This window comes from Pelodiscus sinensis, chromosome 2, assembly GCF_052426305.1.
Source record: "Pelodiscus sinensis isolate ZL-2025 chromosome 2, ASM5242630v1, whole genome shotgun sequence".
Taxonomy (NCBI): domain Eukaryota; kingdom Metazoa; phylum Chordata; order Testudines; family Trionychidae; genus Pelodiscus; species Pelodiscus sinensis.
The window spans coordinates 147220334-147240263 of NC_143053.1; the positions used below are offsets into that span (position 1 = coordinate 147220334).

The 19930-nt window shown below is 43.2% G+C and overlaps 1 protein-coding gene across 1 annotated transcript in view; it reads right to left on the reverse strand.

Moving 5' to 3' along the window:
- The window catches only part of LOC102447295 (dynein axonemal heavy chain 5-like), a 290514-nt gene that overhangs the window by 262570 nt on the left and 8014 nt on the right, over nucleotides 1–19930 (reverse strand). Inside the window, exons 3-7 of the mRNA XM_014581788.4 lie at nucleotides 19194–19282; nucleotides 13863–14051; nucleotides 13685–13759; nucleotides 11855–11944; nucleotides 7145–7216 (exon numbers count right to left, since the gene is read on the reverse strand). Of these exons, the coding sequence (XP_014437274.3) occupies nucleotides 7145–7216; nucleotides 11855–11944; nucleotides 13685–13759; nucleotides 13863–14051; nucleotides 19194–19282 (515 nt within the window). The remainder of the gene's footprint in view (nucleotides 1–7144; nucleotides 7217–11854; nucleotides 11945–13684; nucleotides 13760–13862; nucleotides 14052–19193; nucleotides 19283–19930) is intronic.

Genomic DNA, 19930 nt, shown 5'->3' on the forward strand with positions numbered 1-19930 from the left:
CAGGAAGGTAACAACCTCAGACAGGGCAGCCTGCAAGTGGTGACAATGACAAGCGAGGCACCACCAAAAAAGAGGACACCATACAGCAGTGCTAATCCACATGACGGCCCGCAGGAGATGCCACACTAATGAGTGAGTCCCATGACAAACTTTAAGAGAGTTAGATGCATTAATCTTAATGAACAGAAAGTATTCTGGTCATACACAAGACAACCAGGGTGAACTGAACTCAAAAGAGAAGCTATTGCCAGAAATAAAATCATCAGGTAAGAAATTTCTCAGTTTGTTGCTCAGCCTTTCTCCTCATTCATCACTAACAGGAGGTACCCCCAAAGGAGTAATGGGGGAAAGATAAGCAGTATTTTCATTCTTATAGTAAAATTACAAGCTACAATGGAAGTTCCCCATAGATAAAGCAAAATCTTTGTACACTAAGGAGTTATGAAGGAACCAACCTAGCAGCACCTACCTACTAAAGGATGCCTCGGCAAAGAAATAGAAATTTATTTTGCAACTCTTTCTCAGATGAGACTCATACACTTCTCCAAGGTCCAAGGAATTTTGGCAAATACTTTTCCTGATGCTTAGCATGTCATCTGATTCAAGATTTTAACATCTTGCCTGAAGCAATTTTGAGTCCCTAAGGCCAGGACATTTTGGCTGGAATGAGATGAAGAGCGTACGATTCACATGTACACACCATGTGCCAGATCTTCAAAGCACTAGTACTGCTCATTTATGTCACAATCTATCAAATCAGTATCAAGGCCTAGAACAAAAAGAAGGCAGAACTATTTTGTAAGAATTTTGCAAAGAACTTACCATGGACAAAATGCTATAAGAACAACCGTTTCAACAACAGCATGATTCTTGTAGAGATACAAGAATTAATTCCAAAATCTGCTTTGGGGAAGTAATAGAGACTAGAATGACTAGACATAGGCTTGTCTAATCTGGGTGTATCTAGACTACAGAGTTTTGTCGACAAAAGTGGACTTTTGTCGACAAAACTATACCTGCGTCTATACATAACGTCGACAGAACTCAGCAGTTTTGTCGACGCTGGTAAACCTCATTTTACGAGGCATAACGCCTTCTGTCGACAGAGTTCTGTCGACAGAAGGTGTTATTACATGTAAACTGTCCTTGCGTCTACACTGCCATGTCGACAAAGCTGCTTGCTTTGTCGACAGAACTGAATGTAGTGTAGACGCTCTTTGTCGACAGAAGCTTTGTCGACAGTATCTGTCGACAAAACTTCTGTCGACAAAACCCTGTAGTCTAGACGTACCCATTCAGATTAACCATGACATTTTATGATACTCAGATGAAGCGAACAATGTTCCTACCACAGATCACTGCTAGGGCTGATACCTGTGTTTCTCTAGTGCTTGGTAGTAGGAATCTGATTATTCTGGAGAAACTCTACTGTAACTGAGACCAAGCAGAACTTTACTATAATTATTGTATGTATAGTACTGTATCAGCTGCAGGCCAAAACACCGTTTTACTGAGGACTGCACAGATGCAGTCCCTGCCGGTATTCCACGTAAGCTGAGCACTTAGTGGCAACCCAGGAAAGAGTCAAATACCGCCCTGCTGATTAGCAGAGCATCCACAGCCCCCATAGTTGGCTGCATGTGTTTCTACTGGTGCACCATCCACACATGCCTCAGTGCCCATAACAAAAATTATTTCACACATGGATGGAAAACATTAGAGGGAACAGAGATCCCTGCCCTGAAGAGCTTTGTTTTCCCTCACACCAGAAATGTAAATTTGACCAGATCAGTGAATGAAATATCTCAGTTGAGTTCTGTCTGGATACCAAACTGTATCAGAGATTAATGGAGATTCCATACTGAACTACACTTCTCTTCTGATGCCCAGAATGGTAAGTGTAGATGTTCCTGTCCTGGTCTACATGAAGAAGTTCCTGCTTCAAGAAGCTTTTGAAAGGTTCAGTGAGGGGGCTCTTGGCTATTTAGCAAGTCCAAAGTGCCTTCAAAGCCAGTAGAGGATGGCAAGAAGGACATCAACTCTCCCTCTTTTCTGTATACTTTATGTGAAGTGTCTTGAAAGGTTGTAGATTCTTTTCTGCTCAGAAAACTATTTTCTTTGCCATGGAGACGTGTAATGTCTGGCTACTCCCTAGTTTTGGAAGGAATATAAATATACGTGTCTCAGTCATAAGCCAACACCTAATGGAAAGTAGGTTACTTTCCTTCAGTTGGGTTGCCTCTCAGCCTATTTGTTCGTACCTACTCGAAAGGGATATTTGGATATGATCTGAGAATGACACCTGCATTGCATCATTTGCATAGTCTCATGTCCTCAGAAGGATAGTTTGAAAGATCCACTCAGAAATGAAGCCAACACAAGGCCTGACCAATCCTAGCCACTTTTTTTGCAGAAGAACAAATACGCTCTTTTGGGAAGCCCAGTATGCCTCGTTCTATGAGAAATAAGAGCTCCTCCAAAAGAGGAGGCTTTTCTGCCATTTGGCCCCATCTAGGCAGGGCCAAATGGTGAAAAACCCTCTTCCGGAAAAGTGATCAGAAAAAGCTACAGTGTAGACTCAGCCTCTGTTACTAATGTCTCTACTGTGTCCTCAAATGTTTCCACACCTGTGGGTTTGGATGCAAAAGGTATCTGTTTAGGGTTACTGATTGCTGTTCTGAGTGTAACATGGCTTCTTTGTACTCATCAAGTTGGAAACCATTGCACACCACAAATCACATCAAGGGTTTGACCTGAGAGGTCTCACTGCAAGCCATGATCATAACAACAGAAATAGATGAGTCACTAATTTATACCAAGAGGGCTTTACTTACTGAATATATGAAAAGCCTTTGATCTCCAAAGCTTTAACTGAAGCTTTCAAATTGCTGCGCAGTGTGGAATCAGTTTTATGGTTTATGGGCATGCTCTTGACATCTTGTCTTGGAAGAGTACAGCTGGTTTTGTGGGGCAGTTTGTGGCACATCTGTGTTACTTCTCCTGGCTTTTTAAGAGCAGAGGTAACATGCTATTCAACATGACCTCAAGACCATATAGCCAAGGATGGGTAATGGATAAAATAACTCATTTGTGGAAGTAGCCTCTGGGAGCCTGAAAGGTTTCCCGCCTGCTCCCTCGGGTTTGCTAGTAATTTCTCATTTACCCTGCTATAATCTCATGACGGTGCACTTCTGTGTCCCTTTGTTTTGGTCACACCCTGCCACGAATACTCCTTTTGCTTGTGGAGCCAGCCTGTGGAGCAGATGAAAGGGGGTCATTGAGATGAAGACCTTTCCCTGCTTTTCAGATAGAGATTTTTCTCAGTTCTTTTCCTTGTCAGAGGAAGGGTATATGGCTGACGATCACAAGGCACAAATCCTATTTCACTGCTGCCTGAACCTGACCTGAGCTCTGGTCCATGACAAAGCAAGAGTCTTTGGGATAAAAGCCTGTCAGGCACAGTTTCAACTACATTGCAGACTGAGGGTAGGGCTGCATAAGAAGGCCAGGCTTCTCTGCAAACCCAGATGTACCACAGGGAGCCAAATATAGCAGAAAAGCCCCAGCAAACACTGCTTCTGGGGAAGGCAACAGAGAAGGTGTTTAACCCCTGATCTTCACCTCACTTGTTCTTTTAAGAATACTACTGTAAATTAGTGTATATAACCCGCGTCCATGTATAACCCGTACCCTTGTACTACCTGAGGTTTTTCTATCCTGTGTAAAAATAATAATAAATTGCCCATGGACGTGTATAACGCGCAGAGAATTCTGCAGCAGCCCTGGGCACTTGAACACCAGTGCGTAGAGAGCAGACACAAGGCAATGGCCATCCTGCTGTAAGCGAGCCAGCCGGCCTGCAGGAAGGGAGCCACGCTCATGCCCAGGCGCACCCCACGCAGCCACAGTCAGGCACCACCCACCCTCCTCTGGGTGGGGAGAACGGAAAGGCAGAGCAGACGCGCTGGAAGCTCGTCAGGCCCTGCCTGCAGCGGAGCTAACCCAGTTCTAATGGGGGGGCAGGCAAAGATGCTTAGGGGAACTGATGCTCCTGGAGTGACAATCAATTTATATAATATATGGACATGTATACCCCGGGGAAGGGGAGGGGAGCAGGATTTGTAAAACATGTATAACACACGGGTAATATTCACTAATTCACGGTAATTGCTGCCTTGTGAGGGACACGCTTACTTTTGCTTTTTGTGACCCAAAGTCTCTGAGGTTTGCAGCACCCCTGAGCACCATGAGAATCCTCCAATTCATAGTGGGCAGAAGAGAAGCAGAGTAGGAGCCCTGAATTTTAAATTTCCTGAGAGTCAAGTACTCACTTCAGTACTTGGTGGGGAGGGGACCTTAGATCCATTCAGTAATGTTTCTCCCTCTAGCCAGGTCTGTTGCAGAACTTATGCGAGGAGCTGCCCAGCTAGCATCCTCTTCATTTTATATTCCCTGCCCAAAAGCTCAGAAACTCCTGGTCAGGCTTTTTCACGTTGGAGTCATGGTTTTTTTAGAACGTGGTGGGGACACCTGACTCTGGCACTGCAAGGGTCGGCTGGCAGAGAAGAGGTGGAGAATAATAAACTCTATGTAGAACTGTAAACGCTACCTCACATGGGGAACACCGCTTAGATTTAGCCCAGTGTTTATAGGACAGCTCTGCCATGCCTGAGTGGAGGCTGAGGAGTCTAGACGGGAGGTGGTGAAGTGCCTGCTTCACGTGGCTGCAACCATCACCCTGGTCTTTACCCCATCCAGGGGAGGGTCAAGGAAGAAAGGAAGATTATAAATCACAACTGCGCAAAAATGAACAATTAAAATAATAAAAAAAAATGTTTGGGAGAAACTGAATCACCACCTTGCTCTTCTGCCAAAAGCAGAAAATCTGGTAGCCTGAGATGATGGATGGACTTAGTCCTGGAGTCTCCAGCAGCAACATTGGACCACTCATAATGTCCATAGATGGGGGGCATTAAGCCATTAGTGATGAAAGAGGAAAGAAACTGGGCAACAGCATTCATCAGCTTTTCCATAAATAAACGTATCAATAGTTTGGAAGGGTATAGACTCAGACTCTCTTTTTTTATTCTTGAATGTTAAATTTGACACGTTTGGATTCCCTTTGTGTTTCATGAAAATGACAACCTCTCCAAATCTCTGAAAATATTAAATTGTATTTTACGGTATGGGGCAGGGATATGCTTTGGATTATATGTTATCTTTAGTTTTAGGGAATATCTGCTTTTTAATGTTTTAAAAGATGCATCTGTTCAATTTGGTGTTTGCATAATTTGATTGTATAGCTGCAAAGGAACTTGAATTGACAGTGGGTAGAGGAAAGCACGGCTTGCAGCCAATTGTTAGTAACACTTGTGTTTGATGTTACCAAGACTTGATTCTGCAAACATATAAACACATGAGTAGCTTTTACTCACATTAGTAGGATGACCACACATGAGGCTAAATTTAAACACATGCTTGAGCAGGATTGGGGCACAGATGTTTAATTCACCCAGATTCAAGATGATGCAGACATTAAACAATGTCAAATAAACAGTCACACCACTTTATTCCAAAAACAAAAACAATTAATTAATTGTAAATTGTTTTTGAATGTGGTGACAATTTAAAATTATCAGAAAAACAAAGCCTCAATTTCACCTGTCTGCTAACTTGGGCCCTGAGTAAGCAAAACACTTAAGTATTTGCTTAATTCTAAGTGTAAGTGCTTTTCTGAACAGGAATTGACTGAATTTTATGCTTAAATGGTTAAGTTAAACACAAGTTAATGGTTTTTTGAATAAGGGCCTTAGAGCCAGCAACATGGTCCTGTTGAAATCAGAAGGGAGGGGGGGGAGGAATATAATCCTGAGTTATGCCAAGCGTCCTCAGCTCCGTTTTTCTGCTGAAAATGTCTTGATAAGCTGCATAATAGTGTATTGGATAAGGTGAACACCTTTGCTGGTATGCATGTATATTTCTTTTAGAAAGACTAAGTTCACTAGCTTCAATAGCTATGTCCATCAGAATTCTCTTTAGTCCTGCTGTCTGGAGGACTAATTAGTTAACTGGTTAAAAGTTATGTTTCACTAATTAACCAGGATCTCCAGGGTTGACTCAGCCCAGTCAGAGTAGCCCCCAGCCTGCAAAGCTGCCGGATTTGTGGATGCAAGCCCCCTGGGGCTGCCGGCTGCTGGCTCCTGGTCCTGTAGGGCTGCTGGTTCTCAGCCCCAGCCTGCAGCCTGGTGAGACTGGAGCAGCCTCCTGCCTGTGGCTGCTCCTGCGCATCAGTTAACTTGTTACCCATTCACATCCCTAATACTGACCTCCTTGCTCACCATTAAACGCAGTGTCTCACTGACTCAATGGTATATTGAGTCTGCTTCGGCCCCTGGGTTTGAATCCCAAGTATCCTTCCTTAGTCTTCTAATTATGATTCTGGACTTAGGCCTCATCTCACAACCCTTAGCCATAGGAACAGCCCCATTTACTTCATATGTGTTAGTTGCATGAGTAAAAATTAATCATATGAGTTAAGTCTTCAGATTTAGACTCTTAAATTTTTCACTATTGAATTTTACATTTTCACATTGGAAAATAAGGGAATTTACTCATGAGCGGGGTCATCACCTCTTCATTTATCATAGGGTACATCTAGACTGGCAGGTTTTTCCGGGATACCAGAGGTATCCCAGAAAAACTCTGCCATGTGCAGGGAACACATTTGCTCTTCCACTTTTTTTTGCAGAAGAGCAAACACGCTCTTTTGAGGAGCCCTGTATACCTCATTCTACAAGGAAAAAGAGCTCCTCTGAAAAAGGAGGCGTTTCTGCCATTTGGCCCCATCTAGATGGAGCCAAATGGTGGAAAAACTTCTTCCGGAAAAGCAATCAGAAAAAGCTACGCAAATTGCTTTTTCCGGAAAACAGTTGTAATTTAGACCTAGCCATAAATCATGTGCATAAATCCTGAATAATTATTCACATTGAACACTGCCAGGTTGTAAATATCTTTTCCAGATCATGGAGGGACATTCCAACATATCCTACTAGCCCTTTGCAAGCATATACTGCCTGCTGATCCTGTTTGCAGTCAAGTCCAAAATGTTAAGCAAGCGTTAAATATTACATGATTGTTGTCTGACCTGAGAAATATTTGTTGTCGTTACTGCTTTATCTGTAGTCCGTAGGAAAAATGCACATGTTCCTGTTAAGGCCTGTAAAACAGACAGATATAATATTTACAAGTAAAAACAATACACTCAACAGATTGGAAAGAGTGGAAAACAAAATTATAAAGAAAATCAAGTTCTTGAAAATATTTAATGGACTATTTACTGAGTCTACTGTACACATACATGCAAATGCCTGGTTCTCAAATATCAATCACAGTTTTGTTGCTCAGCTGGCATTAATTCACTGAACATAACAGGAAATGTTAAATTTTCAACCGTTTCAAGTACTTTTGTATTCATTGTATTTTTAGGCCAGAAGGAGCCATTTTGGAATATTCTTTCCTTACATTTATGTAATTAAAAGAATTCCTAGAGGTATATTTTTTCTAATCCACATACAATTTTAAATGTCAAACATATTTTTTTCCTTTTTGGTGCATTAGAACTAAGGGCAAACATCACTATCAATTTCTCAGACAACATTTGGATAAATTAAAAGTATTATAGCCAACCAAGCTTTAAAATAAAATGAAAATCTTATAAATCTGAATAATCTCCTTTTTTAATGTATTTATATAATGGTCTCACTTAGGAACCCCAATCAAAAATGAGAGCCCTACTGTGCTAGACACATACAGATATGCAACCAGAGATGGTCAAAAATATTTGCACACAATCTTTTTCTGTCAGAAAATGTGGTTTTGTCAAAAAAAATCTGCAAAAAATTATGATTTTGTCTAAATCCTTTATTTTTCTGTCAGAAAAATTTAATGCAAATTCTGTTCAATTAGTTTACATAACATTTTGATATAGTCTTTTTGATACAAAAAAACCCTTCAGTTTTCTAACACGGTTTTGGATTCTGGGATTTGTTTTCACTTCTTTCTCTCCCTTCTGTAATTTGTCCCTCTTCTTTTTATATGGTAAATTGAGGAAAGCACTCTGAAAATTACAACCATAGTGCAGTGTCCCTTGCTTGAAGGACACATCCACAGTTTATGAGTGCTCTTGGTTTCTTCGCTGACCCTCAGTTCTCACAAAGCAGTAGTCATGAGTAACGCTTTCTAGGAATCCCCAGTTGTATTCCACCCCATACTAGTGGATGTCATGACCTTAGCTTATATGCCTTTGCCACTTCTGATCTGGAAAGCAGCAATGCCATATGTCTGGGCATGAAATCATCATTCATTAAGAAGCCCCAACTAGTACAGAATACTGCAGTGCATCTCCTCAGCAACATAGGCCCTACCCCGGCTTCCCATAGTACATTAAGCCGAGTTCAAGGTCTCTGTCCTTATCCTGAAGGCACTCAACAGCCTGGGCATAGCATATTTAAAAGATCACTGAAGCTCCAGAACAAGGACCATGACTCAACTCCTTAGGCACAATAGGACTTTCTACAATTTGATAACGCTCATCTGCACAAGGGACCGAACTTTCAAGGTTTAGAACGTGGTGTAAACTTCCGTAGGAACTAAAGATCATCACAAACCTCACCATTCTTTGCTCTACTGCAAAACACACATTTTTAACTTGCCTTTTCTGATGACTCTTCTACACAAACACCTAGTTTGTGACAAACCAGGGTGTCAATCTACCCCGTACTAATCAGCTGTATACTATGTGATCATGTGGCTCCTGCTGACAAAGCCACAGAGTTTAAGGTCAGAAAGGACCTTAGATCTTCTAGTCTGACCTCCTGACCTCCTGTATATCATAGGCCACCAACAGCACCCAGCACCCGCACACTAAACCAAACAACTGAAATGAGACGAAGGTATTACAATCTATGGGGATATGTCTACACTACAGCGCTAATTCGAACTAACGTAGTTCGAATTAGTTAATTCAAACTAAGCTAATTCGAACTAGCGCAGCTAGACTTAAAAACTAGTTCGGATTAGCGTTTTGCTAATTCGAACTAGCGCGTCTACACAGAGTGGACCCTGAACTGGGGTTAAGGATGGCTGGAAGCAGTGCCGGCAGGGCATCAGATGAGGACTTAGAGAGTGGAGCTGCTGTCTCAGGCTAGCCGGGGGCTGTGCTTAAAGGGTCCCGACCCCCACCCTGGACAGACAGTTCTCAGGGGGTTTCCCGCTTGCAAAGCAGTCCTGGCTTGGAGTGCCCTGAGTGCCCACACTCGGCACATCACAGCACTCGGACATCAGCCAGGATGCACTTGCCGCAGGCTGCCATCTGGGGAAAGGGGTCAATCGGGTGGCTGCAGGAAAGTTTCCACCCCGAGGAGCCTGCAGAGCCACCCCAGTCCTCCCCATTGGGGGCTCGTACCCCATTCCTCCCTCACCTCCTTCCACTTACCCTTCCCTAGCCCCCCTTCCTGATGTACAAAATAAAGGACACGTGTGGTCAAAAATAGAAACTCTCTTTATTGAACAAAACTGGGTGAGACTGGGAAAAGGAGGTGGGAGAGGGGAAGAGAGAGGGTGGGAGAGGGGAGGGCAACTACAATGATGAGGGGTTTGAAACAGGTCCCATATGAAGAGAGGCTAAAGAGACTGGGACTTTTCAGCTTAGAAAAGAGGAGACGGAGGGGGGATATGATAGAGGTCTATAAAAGCATGAGTGGCGTGGAGAGGGTACATACAGAAAAGTTCTTCATTAGTTCCCATAATAGAAGGACTAGAGGACACCAAGGGAAAGGAATGGGTAGCAGGCTTCAAACAAATAACAGAAAGTTATTCTTCACAAAGCAAATAGTCAACCTGTGGAACTCCTTGCTGCAGGAGGCTGTGAAGGCTAGAACTAGAACAGAGTTTAAAGAGAAGTGAGATAAAGTCATGGAGGTTGGGTCCATGGAGTGCTATTAGCCAGGGGGTAGGAATGGTGTCCCTGGCCTCTGTTTGTGGAAGGCTGGAGATGGATGGCACGAGACAAATGGCTTGGTCACTGTCTTCGGTCAATCCCCTCCAGGGTACCTAGTGTTGGCCGCTGTCGGCAGACAGGCCACTGGGCTAGATGGACCTTTGGTCTGACCCAGTACGGCCATTGTAAGCTCAGGGCTCAGGGTCAGGGGTCTCACTGGACCACCCTGATTTTCATGCAAACCTGCTCCTGGGTGGCCAGGCTGGCAGCTATCCTGCCCTAGATGGCCACTTTCCTGTGCCTAGTGCGGAGGTTGTGGACGAGGTCCACGATGTCTGCACTGGACCAGGCGGGCGCCCGCCTCTTGAGGTCCTGGGCAGGCTCCCGGGAGCTGCCAGCCTGGTCCCGGGGAAGAGGGGGAGGGCTGGGTGGCAGCAGGTGGCTGGCTTGAGCCGTGCCAGGTGCAGGGTCTGCTGGCTAGGTGCTGGCAAGCTTGCACCTGACACGGGCACCGTAGGCAGCCCGTGTCCCTTTAAGGGCTCCGGGGCCGGGAGGGGGGCAGTAGAGTTTCCCTGGTGTTGGCCAGAGTGGCCACCAGGGAAAGCTGGGGAGGGCTAGCCTCCCACTAGTTCGAATTCAGTGGCTACACAGCCCTTAATTCGAACTAGTTAGTTTGAACTAGGCTTAGTCCTCGTGGAATGAGGTTTACCTAGTTCGAACTAAGCGTTCCGTTAGTTCGAATTAAGTTCGAACTAGCGGAGCGCTAGTGTAGCGCCTATCAAAGTTCATTCGAACTAACGTCTGTTAGTTCGAATTAACTTTGTAGTGTAGACATACCCTGGGAGATTAGAATTAGGCAGAGAATAGGAGCTACTGAGATACACCAGTACCCCCACAATGGCATGGAAATGGTTAAATGAGATATAGCCAGATAGTTCTTCCAAGTGACATTGCAGACAAACACTCCCTCAAGATCACTGAGAATCTGTCCTAGAACCTGAGCATAAGAGCAAGAACCAGACAGCCAAGCACCTGAGAGAGAAAAAAATTCTGTGCTACCTAAGAGCTCTGGCCAACCACACACAATGTCCCAACTCCAACTGTGGCCATCACTGGTGCTGCAGAGGAAAACAAAGATTAAAAAAACCCTCCTCCCAGGATATCTCGGGGCAATCTGTTCCTGACTCCAGCCAGTGGCAGGCCTAAACCCTGCAGTGTGAACTTTAGGAACATAAGACAAACTAGAAGTAAGCTCCAGAGCAGTTGAATCCTGCCCCCTATCATCACAAGCAACCTCATCACACAACTGCATTCATAAATTTGTTCAGCTGTCTATTAAAACTACTCAAGGCTGAGCCCACATGTCACTAGAAGATGTACAAATATTACAGTGATATGGGTGGAATTCCCTATGTAGAGTAGGATTGAGCCAAAACTAAAAGCTTTTTGTTGGAAAAATACACATAATTTTTATCTTTTAAAATATACAGACTCAAAAATACTTACATTTTAAAGAACAAAAAAATGTATTTTTGTGGTGGGCTCTCTCTAAACTAGATGACGACTGGATAGTAAGTTACACTCACTAATTTGTTTTAAACAGCCAACACTTACAATACTATTAGCAGTGAATTATTTGACTATCTCTCCTGACAATGAACTCGGTCAACTTTCCTGTAGAATTACCATCTCAGTTTATAATCTGGTGGGAGATCTTGCAATTATGGAGATGCTAGTATATATAACAATTATATAAAGCTATTTTAACATTGCACCATAGTTAGCACTTGCCAGTATACCATATTTTCCATCATCAAAGCATTCATAAATGTAATCTAAGGAATACATTGATCATACCTCAGTAGAACCCATTGTAATAAATAACTTCTTCTGCAAAAGTGAACTGGGGGAAGACCCATCTGTCCTCAAAGGAACATTTGACTTTTGCTGCCAATTAAATTATAAATAAGATGTTACTAAAATCAAATTCTAAGGAAATAATTAATCATTACTGATTCATGCTACTTGAAATGTATGAATTGTAACTATAGTTTATTCTGAATCAGAGATTAATCCACCAGCCCAGACATTATCTTTGGCTCACTTTTATCTGAGTAACAAGTGCACAATCACAGCCTTCTGCAATTGGTTTAAAAGTTCCCCTGAAAACACTTGGAGGAGGGAGAAAAAAAATGTCAGAAAACTTAATTTGCAATGATTCTTAGGAAAGCCTCCTTCATGCGACTATGTTGTTCAAAGCCACATGGAAAGAGCAGAGACCATGGCTATGTAGCTTTACACAGCTTCTGGATCCATGGAGAATTTACTGTCCAACCCCGAAGGATCTTGAAGAAAGTGCAAGGGAATCTTTTCATCTCTCTCTCTCTCTGAAAACTTAGCTCTCACAAAAGCTTTGCTGTCACTGTCTCCCTTTACTGTGCTTGCACACACTGCCTTCCCATCCTTCTGAAAAAGGGAAGAAGCATTAATGTCTGAGTAAAATTTACTTCTGTGTGTATTTCTGCTCTGAAATTCACCAGATCCCTCAGGGGGTAATGCCAGATAGAGACTGCTTCCCAGCAGTATTCTTGCTGCCCAAAACAACCCCGACAAACCTACAATGCACCAAGTAAACAGAAGGCAGCTGAGGAGGTGAGGAGGCAAAGAAGGCTAAGTTACCTTTACTATTTATCCTGGGGGCAGCAAGAGTCCAATCAGCCTCCAGAACCAGTCAGAGCAGCAACAGGGCTGTTCTATCTTACCTCAGCCAGGACAATCTCCAAGGGACCATTCTATTGATAGGGAATCAGTGGAGTACATCACATTCCAGTTCTACCCCTTCACAGTGCCAAAATGCCCCCTCTTGCTTCAATATGCTTCCCCTGCATTGGGCGACATGAAGGGACTCAGGGAAAGCCAATATAAGCTGGAGGAATCCTCCATTGCCTCTGTAGGCCAATTTTAAGGTCCCTTTGTGCTACTGTGGCATCACAAAATCACCTTAGTAGGAGCTGAGGACTTGACCTTTTCTATTAATGGGGGTGCCTCAACCAGCCTTCATTCAGAGAGGGAGAAACCTGGAACAGGGGCACCCCTTCCTATCTTGTCTCCACGACTAGTCTGCTCCTTTACCCTACTTGAGAGTATGGAATGGAGAAGAACATGCAGCCACTGTGATTTAGCAGGAATGGATTCATTTTTCATTTTTTTCCTGCTCTCTTGAATAAGAGGTTTTCTGTCACGAGAGCTGAGCATGGCTCAGACTGGAGAGGAAGAATGAAAGAGTTGGTCCAATTCTCCTGTTTTCATAATTAGTTTCCCTAATGTTTGAGTCCCTTATCACAGTGAACAATTTTTTCGTCCTTTGCCAAAGAAAACAGTCAATCCCTTTTGAAATCTGAATAAACTTCCTCTTTTTGCCATTTCTGAGTCTTCTGTTTTCTACTGAGATTAAGAATAGTCATACCCAAGGCCCAAGAGGGCCTGCTCCTTTTCCACTATATTCAATGGGGATTTTTGCCAGTGACTTCAAAGGGAGAGGAATTAGAACTATGATTTCTAAATACAAATGTATACATAAGAAAACATTCTCTAAGATTTTCTGAGTTTTCTGAGATACTCAATTGCCTTTTCAAAAAATGTTTTAATCCAACTTTGCTATTTGCAACAGTAATGATATAAACATACCTGCCATCCATCTTGGTAAAAGAAAAGTAACTTTTTAAGCCCACTCACTGCAAAGAATTCTCCTACAAGCTGAAACTAAAACAAAATTACGGTGCTCGTTAATTATAAAATATTCTGAGACTAGTTTGATGTATGACAATTTAGGACACATATTTAATAAATATAAAATATATATTACCTTTTCGTCAGAAATAATAGAGTTTTCTACTTCCTCTTCATTTAAGCCTATTCCATCTGCTAATCTTAGTATCATATACTTGTGTCTGTCATCTAACTGAGCTCTTCTCTCCTCCTTGATAACTTTTGCCTGCTTGGCCAATTCTTTCTTTGCTTCATTGGATAGAACTACATTTTTCTTCCCATTTGGCTAGAAGATAAAAATGTATTAAAAACTATATTATTTTTCAGCCCTCTTTTCATTAAAATTTAAGGAGCATATGCCATTGCATTTAACCCAGTGTCAAATATTATTTGAAAAAGAAGATCTGATGGTAGCAGGTCACACCTGCATGCCTCCTCCACCGTACATGCAGACAGGGCTGCACCCCACTGCAGAATGATACAGACACTGAGAAAAGCATTAGGAAAGCTCAGCTTAAGGGACTTGCCACAGCTCCAAGTTGTTCACCTCTAGGCGTGCAAACCCAAAATTATATGAAATTAACCTCCTCCCTCGGTGTGGAAGAAGATGTGCACAACTTTCTGTCCCTCCCCCGCCTCATTAGAAATTACATAAACTGGGTTATATTATAAACAGTAAGTATTTTCATTAGCTACAAAAGGTGTATATTAAGTGGTTAAAGAGGTAGCACACAGTACAAAGAAACTTACTGTGAAAATAAAGCAAATCACACAAACTAAGCTTGATTTACTGAAGTAAATGATTACGAATAGTAGTTCTACACCCTAAATATTGTTTTAGGTAGATTCCTTCATAGGCCAGAGATATCTTTCTAGCCTGAGTCCAGCAGTTTTCCCCCTTTCAGTTCCAGTACTTTTGTTCCCAGGTGTTTTCAAATATCTATGGATGGGGAGGCAGAAGAAAAGCAAACTGAAGATCTTCATTGCTTTTCTCCCCTGCCTTATATAAAATCTGCATAATGTAAGAATCCTTTCTTTGATTCCTCCTACATCCCAGGGAGCAGCTCAGCAATCCAAGACAGAGATTAGTATCAGGTGACTGGATCACCTGACTCTGTAACATCACAGCATCCATGAGACAGTTAGAGTATGGAGCATCTGCAAGAAGCCCAAGCCTTCACATAACCCATTATCCTTGCTGATGGGCCATCAGCCCTGTCTGGATTTTCTATTGCTGTACTTGAAGTGTTAGCAGTGGGCATCACTCAAAGTCACATCGTTGAAGCACAGATACATCTGTCAACATTGTTAACTTCAAATACAAAAATGATACATGCATACAAATAGAATAATCATAGTCAATACATCATAACCCTTCCAATGATGGGTTATCTTGCCTAAAGCACATCTCAGTTATGTCATATTAATATCATAAGCATAATTTCATAAAGAATACGGACTATGTCAGAATCTCCACAGAAAAATCAGCATCAGTCTCACTCTCCTCTCTCAATGGATCATGTTTAACTAGGCTTTAGGACGTAGCTCAAAGAAGGACCATATTAGAAATGGAAAGAGAAAAGCCCATACAGACAAAAGAAGAAATTTTGGAATAATTAGCAAACCTTTACTAATTTTATATGAAAAATACAAAATTTCAGGAAAATGGAAAATAAAGATTCATTCTGTTGAACAAATCCTCTGGTTTGTAGGAACTTGCAGCATAAAGCAGTCTGGGTATGTTTACACTACAGAGTTAGTTCGAACTAACTTAGTTCGAATTAGTTAATTCGAACTAAGCTAATTCGAACTAACGCGTCTAGAACTAAAAACTAGTTCGAATTAGTGTTTTGCTAATTCGAACTAGCATGTCCACATTAAGTGGACCCTGAACAGGGCTTAAGGATGGCCGGAAGCAGTGCCGGCAGGGCATCAGAGGAGGACTTAGAGCGTGGAGATGCTGTCTCAGGCTAGCCGAGGGCTGTGCTTAAAGGGACCCAACCCCCACCCCGGACAGACAGTTCTAAGGGGTGCCCCGCTTGAAAACCAGTCCTGGATTGGAGTGCCCGGAGTGCCCACACTGGGCACATCACACCACTCGGACATCAGCCCGGATGCACTTGCCGCAGGCTGCCATCTGGGGAGAGGGGGCAATCGGGGGGCTGCAGGAGAGCTTCCACCCCCAGAAGCCCACAGAGCCAGCCCAGTCCTCCCCATCGGGGGCTCGTACCCCATTCCTCCCTCACCTCCTTCCACTTACCCTTCCCTAGCCCCCCTTCCCGATGTACAAAATAAAGGACAATTGTGTTCAAAAATGGAATCTGTCTTTATTGAACAAAACTGGGGGAGACTGGGAAAAGGAGGTGGGAGAGGGGAAGAGAGAGGCTGGGAGAGGGGAGGGCAACTACAATGATCAGGGGTTGGGAACAGGTCCCATATGAAGAGAGGCTAAAGAGACTGGGACTTCTCAGCTTAGAAAAGAGGAGACAGAGGGGGGACAGGATAGAGGTCTCTAAAAGCAGGAGTTGGGTGGAGAGGGTGCATACAGAAAAGTTCTTCATTAGTTCCCATAAAGAAGGACTAGAGGACACCAAAGGAAAGGAATGGGTAGCAGGCTTCAAACTAGTAACAGAAAGTTGTTCTTCACAAAGCAAAGAGTCAACCTGTGGAACTCCTTGCTGCAGGAGGCTGTGAAGGCTAGAACTGAAACAGAGTTTAAAGGGAAGTGAGATCAAGTCATGGAGGTTGGGTCCATGGAGTGGTATTAGCCAGGGGGTAGGAGTGGTGTCCCTGCCCAAGGTTTGTGGAAGGCTGGAGAGGGATGGCACGAGACAAATGGCTTGGTCACTGTCTTCGGTCCATCCCCTCCAGGGTCCCTAGGGTTGGCCGCTGTCGGCAGACAGGCTACTGGGCTAGATGGACCTTTGGTCTGACCCAGGACGGCCATTGTAAGCTCAGGGCTCAGGGTCGGGGGTCTCAGTGGACCCCCTTGATTTTCATGCACACCTGCTCCTGGGTGGCCAGGCTGGCAGCTCTCCTGCCCAAGCCGGCCACTTTCCTGTGCCTAGTGCGGAGATCGTGGACAAGGTCCACGATGTCCGCACTAGCCCAGGCGGGTGCCCGCCTCTTGCGGTCCTGGGCAAGCTCCCGGGAGCCGCCAGCCTGGTCCCGGGAAGTGGGGGAGGGCTGGGGGGCATCGGGTGGCTGGCTCGATCCGTGCCAGGTGCAGGGTCTGCTGGCTGGGTGCTGGCAGGCTTGCACCTGGCATGGGCACCGTAGCCAGCCCGTGCCTCTTTAAGGGCTCCGGGGCCGGGAGGGGGCATAGAGTTTCCCTGGTGTTGGCCAGAGTGGCCACCAGGGAAAGCTGGGGAGGGCTAGCCTCCCACTAGTTCGAATTAAGGGGCTACACAGCCCTTAATTCGAACTAGCTAGTTCAAACTAGTCTTAATCCTCGTAAAATGAGGTTTACCTATTTCGAACTAAGCGCTCCACTAGTTCGAATTAAATTCGAACTAGCGGAGCGCTAGTGTAGCGCCTATTAAAGTTAGTTCGAACTAACGTCCGTTAGTTCGAACTAACTTTGTAGTGTAGACATACCCTCATACAGGTATCTTAAACACCAACCTGAAAGTTGCCATCATTTGCAGGAGACTGCCTGGGCGGGTTTGGGGCTACCTTAGTGGCTCTTACAACTCCCTTCCTCCTTATTCCCAATGCAAAAGGCAAGGCTGGGAAAAATGTGATGTGGCCACAGTGTCCTTTTACTGCAGCAATCCCCAGCTAATGGACCAGCATAGGACAGTCAGGCACAAATTACAGCAGCCATTAGTGTGCTCTTAATTGCCTCAGAGATTGGGTTGACCCCTATTTTGTCACTGAATAGGGGAGCATAGATGTGGCCTAAAGCCATTTTTGCCCCTACTCTCTAATCTTGCACACACGAAAATCTGTCCTGATGTTTTTAAACATCCTTTCCTACTCTCAGAAGCATTTCTCTTACCTCTCTGAGCCCAGGACACAGGAAAGGGTGTAAATAGTGAGTTACCAAGCAGTCCCATGTTTTTCTGATCCACACAGGAGCCACCTCTATTACCAATGTATCAACTATGGCTTCCATGCCAGTAACAGATTTTCTTGTTTTACAATATGCCCATGATGAAAGTTGACTAATTAAGCATAATTAACATAAAGTGACTAATTAAGCATAATTTATATATATATATACACACACACTATTTAGGCTTTGTTGGTTTTTTGACAATTCCACTGTTATAGAACTGTTTTACAGTATATCTTTTGCATAAAAGTTTATTTTACATACCATATGACTGATCCAATATTATCAGTTTTAGGCTTTAGATAGTAATGTTGCTGATCAAGCTGTAGGATATTTTTATATTCTTTTCTGGGAAAGGACTGTGACACTGAGAAGGTGTACCACATACTGACATTTTTATTCAGATCATGATTGGAAGCAGAAGGAGGATACACCTGTCACCTGAATTATCTGGAATATATTGTAAGCTTCCTTTGCTCTGTTTGGGTATGTCTACACTACAGAGTTTTTTTCAGAAAAACGACCATTTTTCCGAAAAAACTTCAATTATGTCCACACTGCAATTGCGTTCTTCCAAAATAAAATCAAAAGAACAGAGGGGTTTTTCCAACATTGGTAATCTTCATTCTATAAGAAAGAAGCCTTTTTCCGAAAAAGCTCTTTCGGAAAAAAGCGTGTGTGGACAGCGAAGAGGGAGTTATTTCAAAAGAAGAAGAAAGAGGAAAAAGCACAGGTGCCCTGGTGGCCACTCCGTCCATAGTAATCACAGCTGAAACGCGAGATAGTGTCCATTCAGTGTGGATGCTATTTTTCGAAAAAGCAGATCGCTATTTTGATGCACTTTTGCAGTGTGGATGCTCTCTTTCAGAAGAAGTTTTTCTGGAAGATCTCTTCTGGAAAAGCTTCTTCCAAAAGAAGCCTGTAGTCTAGACATGGCCTGAGTGAAATATTTAGTCAAATCTTCCTAAATTACCTTTAAACTACAAAGACAATGAAAGGGAATGAACCAGTGAAACAAACAAACAAACAAACAAACAATCACAGAAAATAACAGGCCTGCTTTTGCTCATGCCATGAGGGCTTCCTGGGACCTGCTGTTCATTGCAGTTGGCAGAGGTTGAAGAACTCAGCACCACACAAAAGGCACTTAGGCCCAGATCCTCAAAGGTATGCAGGTGCCTAATTCCCATTGATTTCAAAGGAAATTAACGTAAATATCTTCGAGGACCAGGGTCTTGGCACCTCCAGTCTGTAACAAATTTAGCAACTGCATTTTGACAATAAACCCTTCCAGCATTATCTGTAAAGGAAAAGTTTTTATAGATGAGAGATAAAAGTTAGGTGGTGAGATACTGAAATGAAATCACTTGCCGAAAAAGCAGCAGTTGGAGATGACACTGTTATAGCTGATCCTGGCTCAGGGATCCTCTTAGAAGCACCTCCACGCCTGTGGCCCTTTGCTTCACCATCAATGATAAAGGAATGACAAGCTGTAGTTATTCATATGAACTGGCAGTATATGCAATACAGATACAGGGCATCTTTGACACCAGCAATCAAAAGTGATGACAAGAACACTGCTATAAAGCATCTGTCTTTGAAAAGGAACTCAGGACAATTCTGGAAAGTATAGATTAGTGGTTCCTTCCTTGGTGCAAGTCAAACTGACTATCTATTTAACCACAAAATAGTACCACTTGTCATGCACAATAGTACGATTGTCATGCACAATCATCTGGGGTTTTTTTGTTAGATACTAATTGAAAGCTACTAATTGTAGCTTCGCAAGCATACATAAAACAAGCAAGAAGAATGCAAATCTTTCCCTGAACTTGTCCAAAATGTCAGTGCTCTCCTCAAGACCGATCTCTGTCACAGAACTTCTATGAAATCAAGACCTTTGGGCTTGATTTTGCTACCCTTATTCAAATTGTACCTTACTCTGTAGGCAGTACTTTTAATTTGGAGTGCAGTGCTCTTCAAGGAAAATAATGTTTGTGGAACTGGACCATTTATAATTATTAGAAGAAGAAAATTGAAAATGTGTAAATGTATATACTTCATTGTAAATCTTTCCCACCGCCTTTTGTATGTCACTTGTCTTGCAA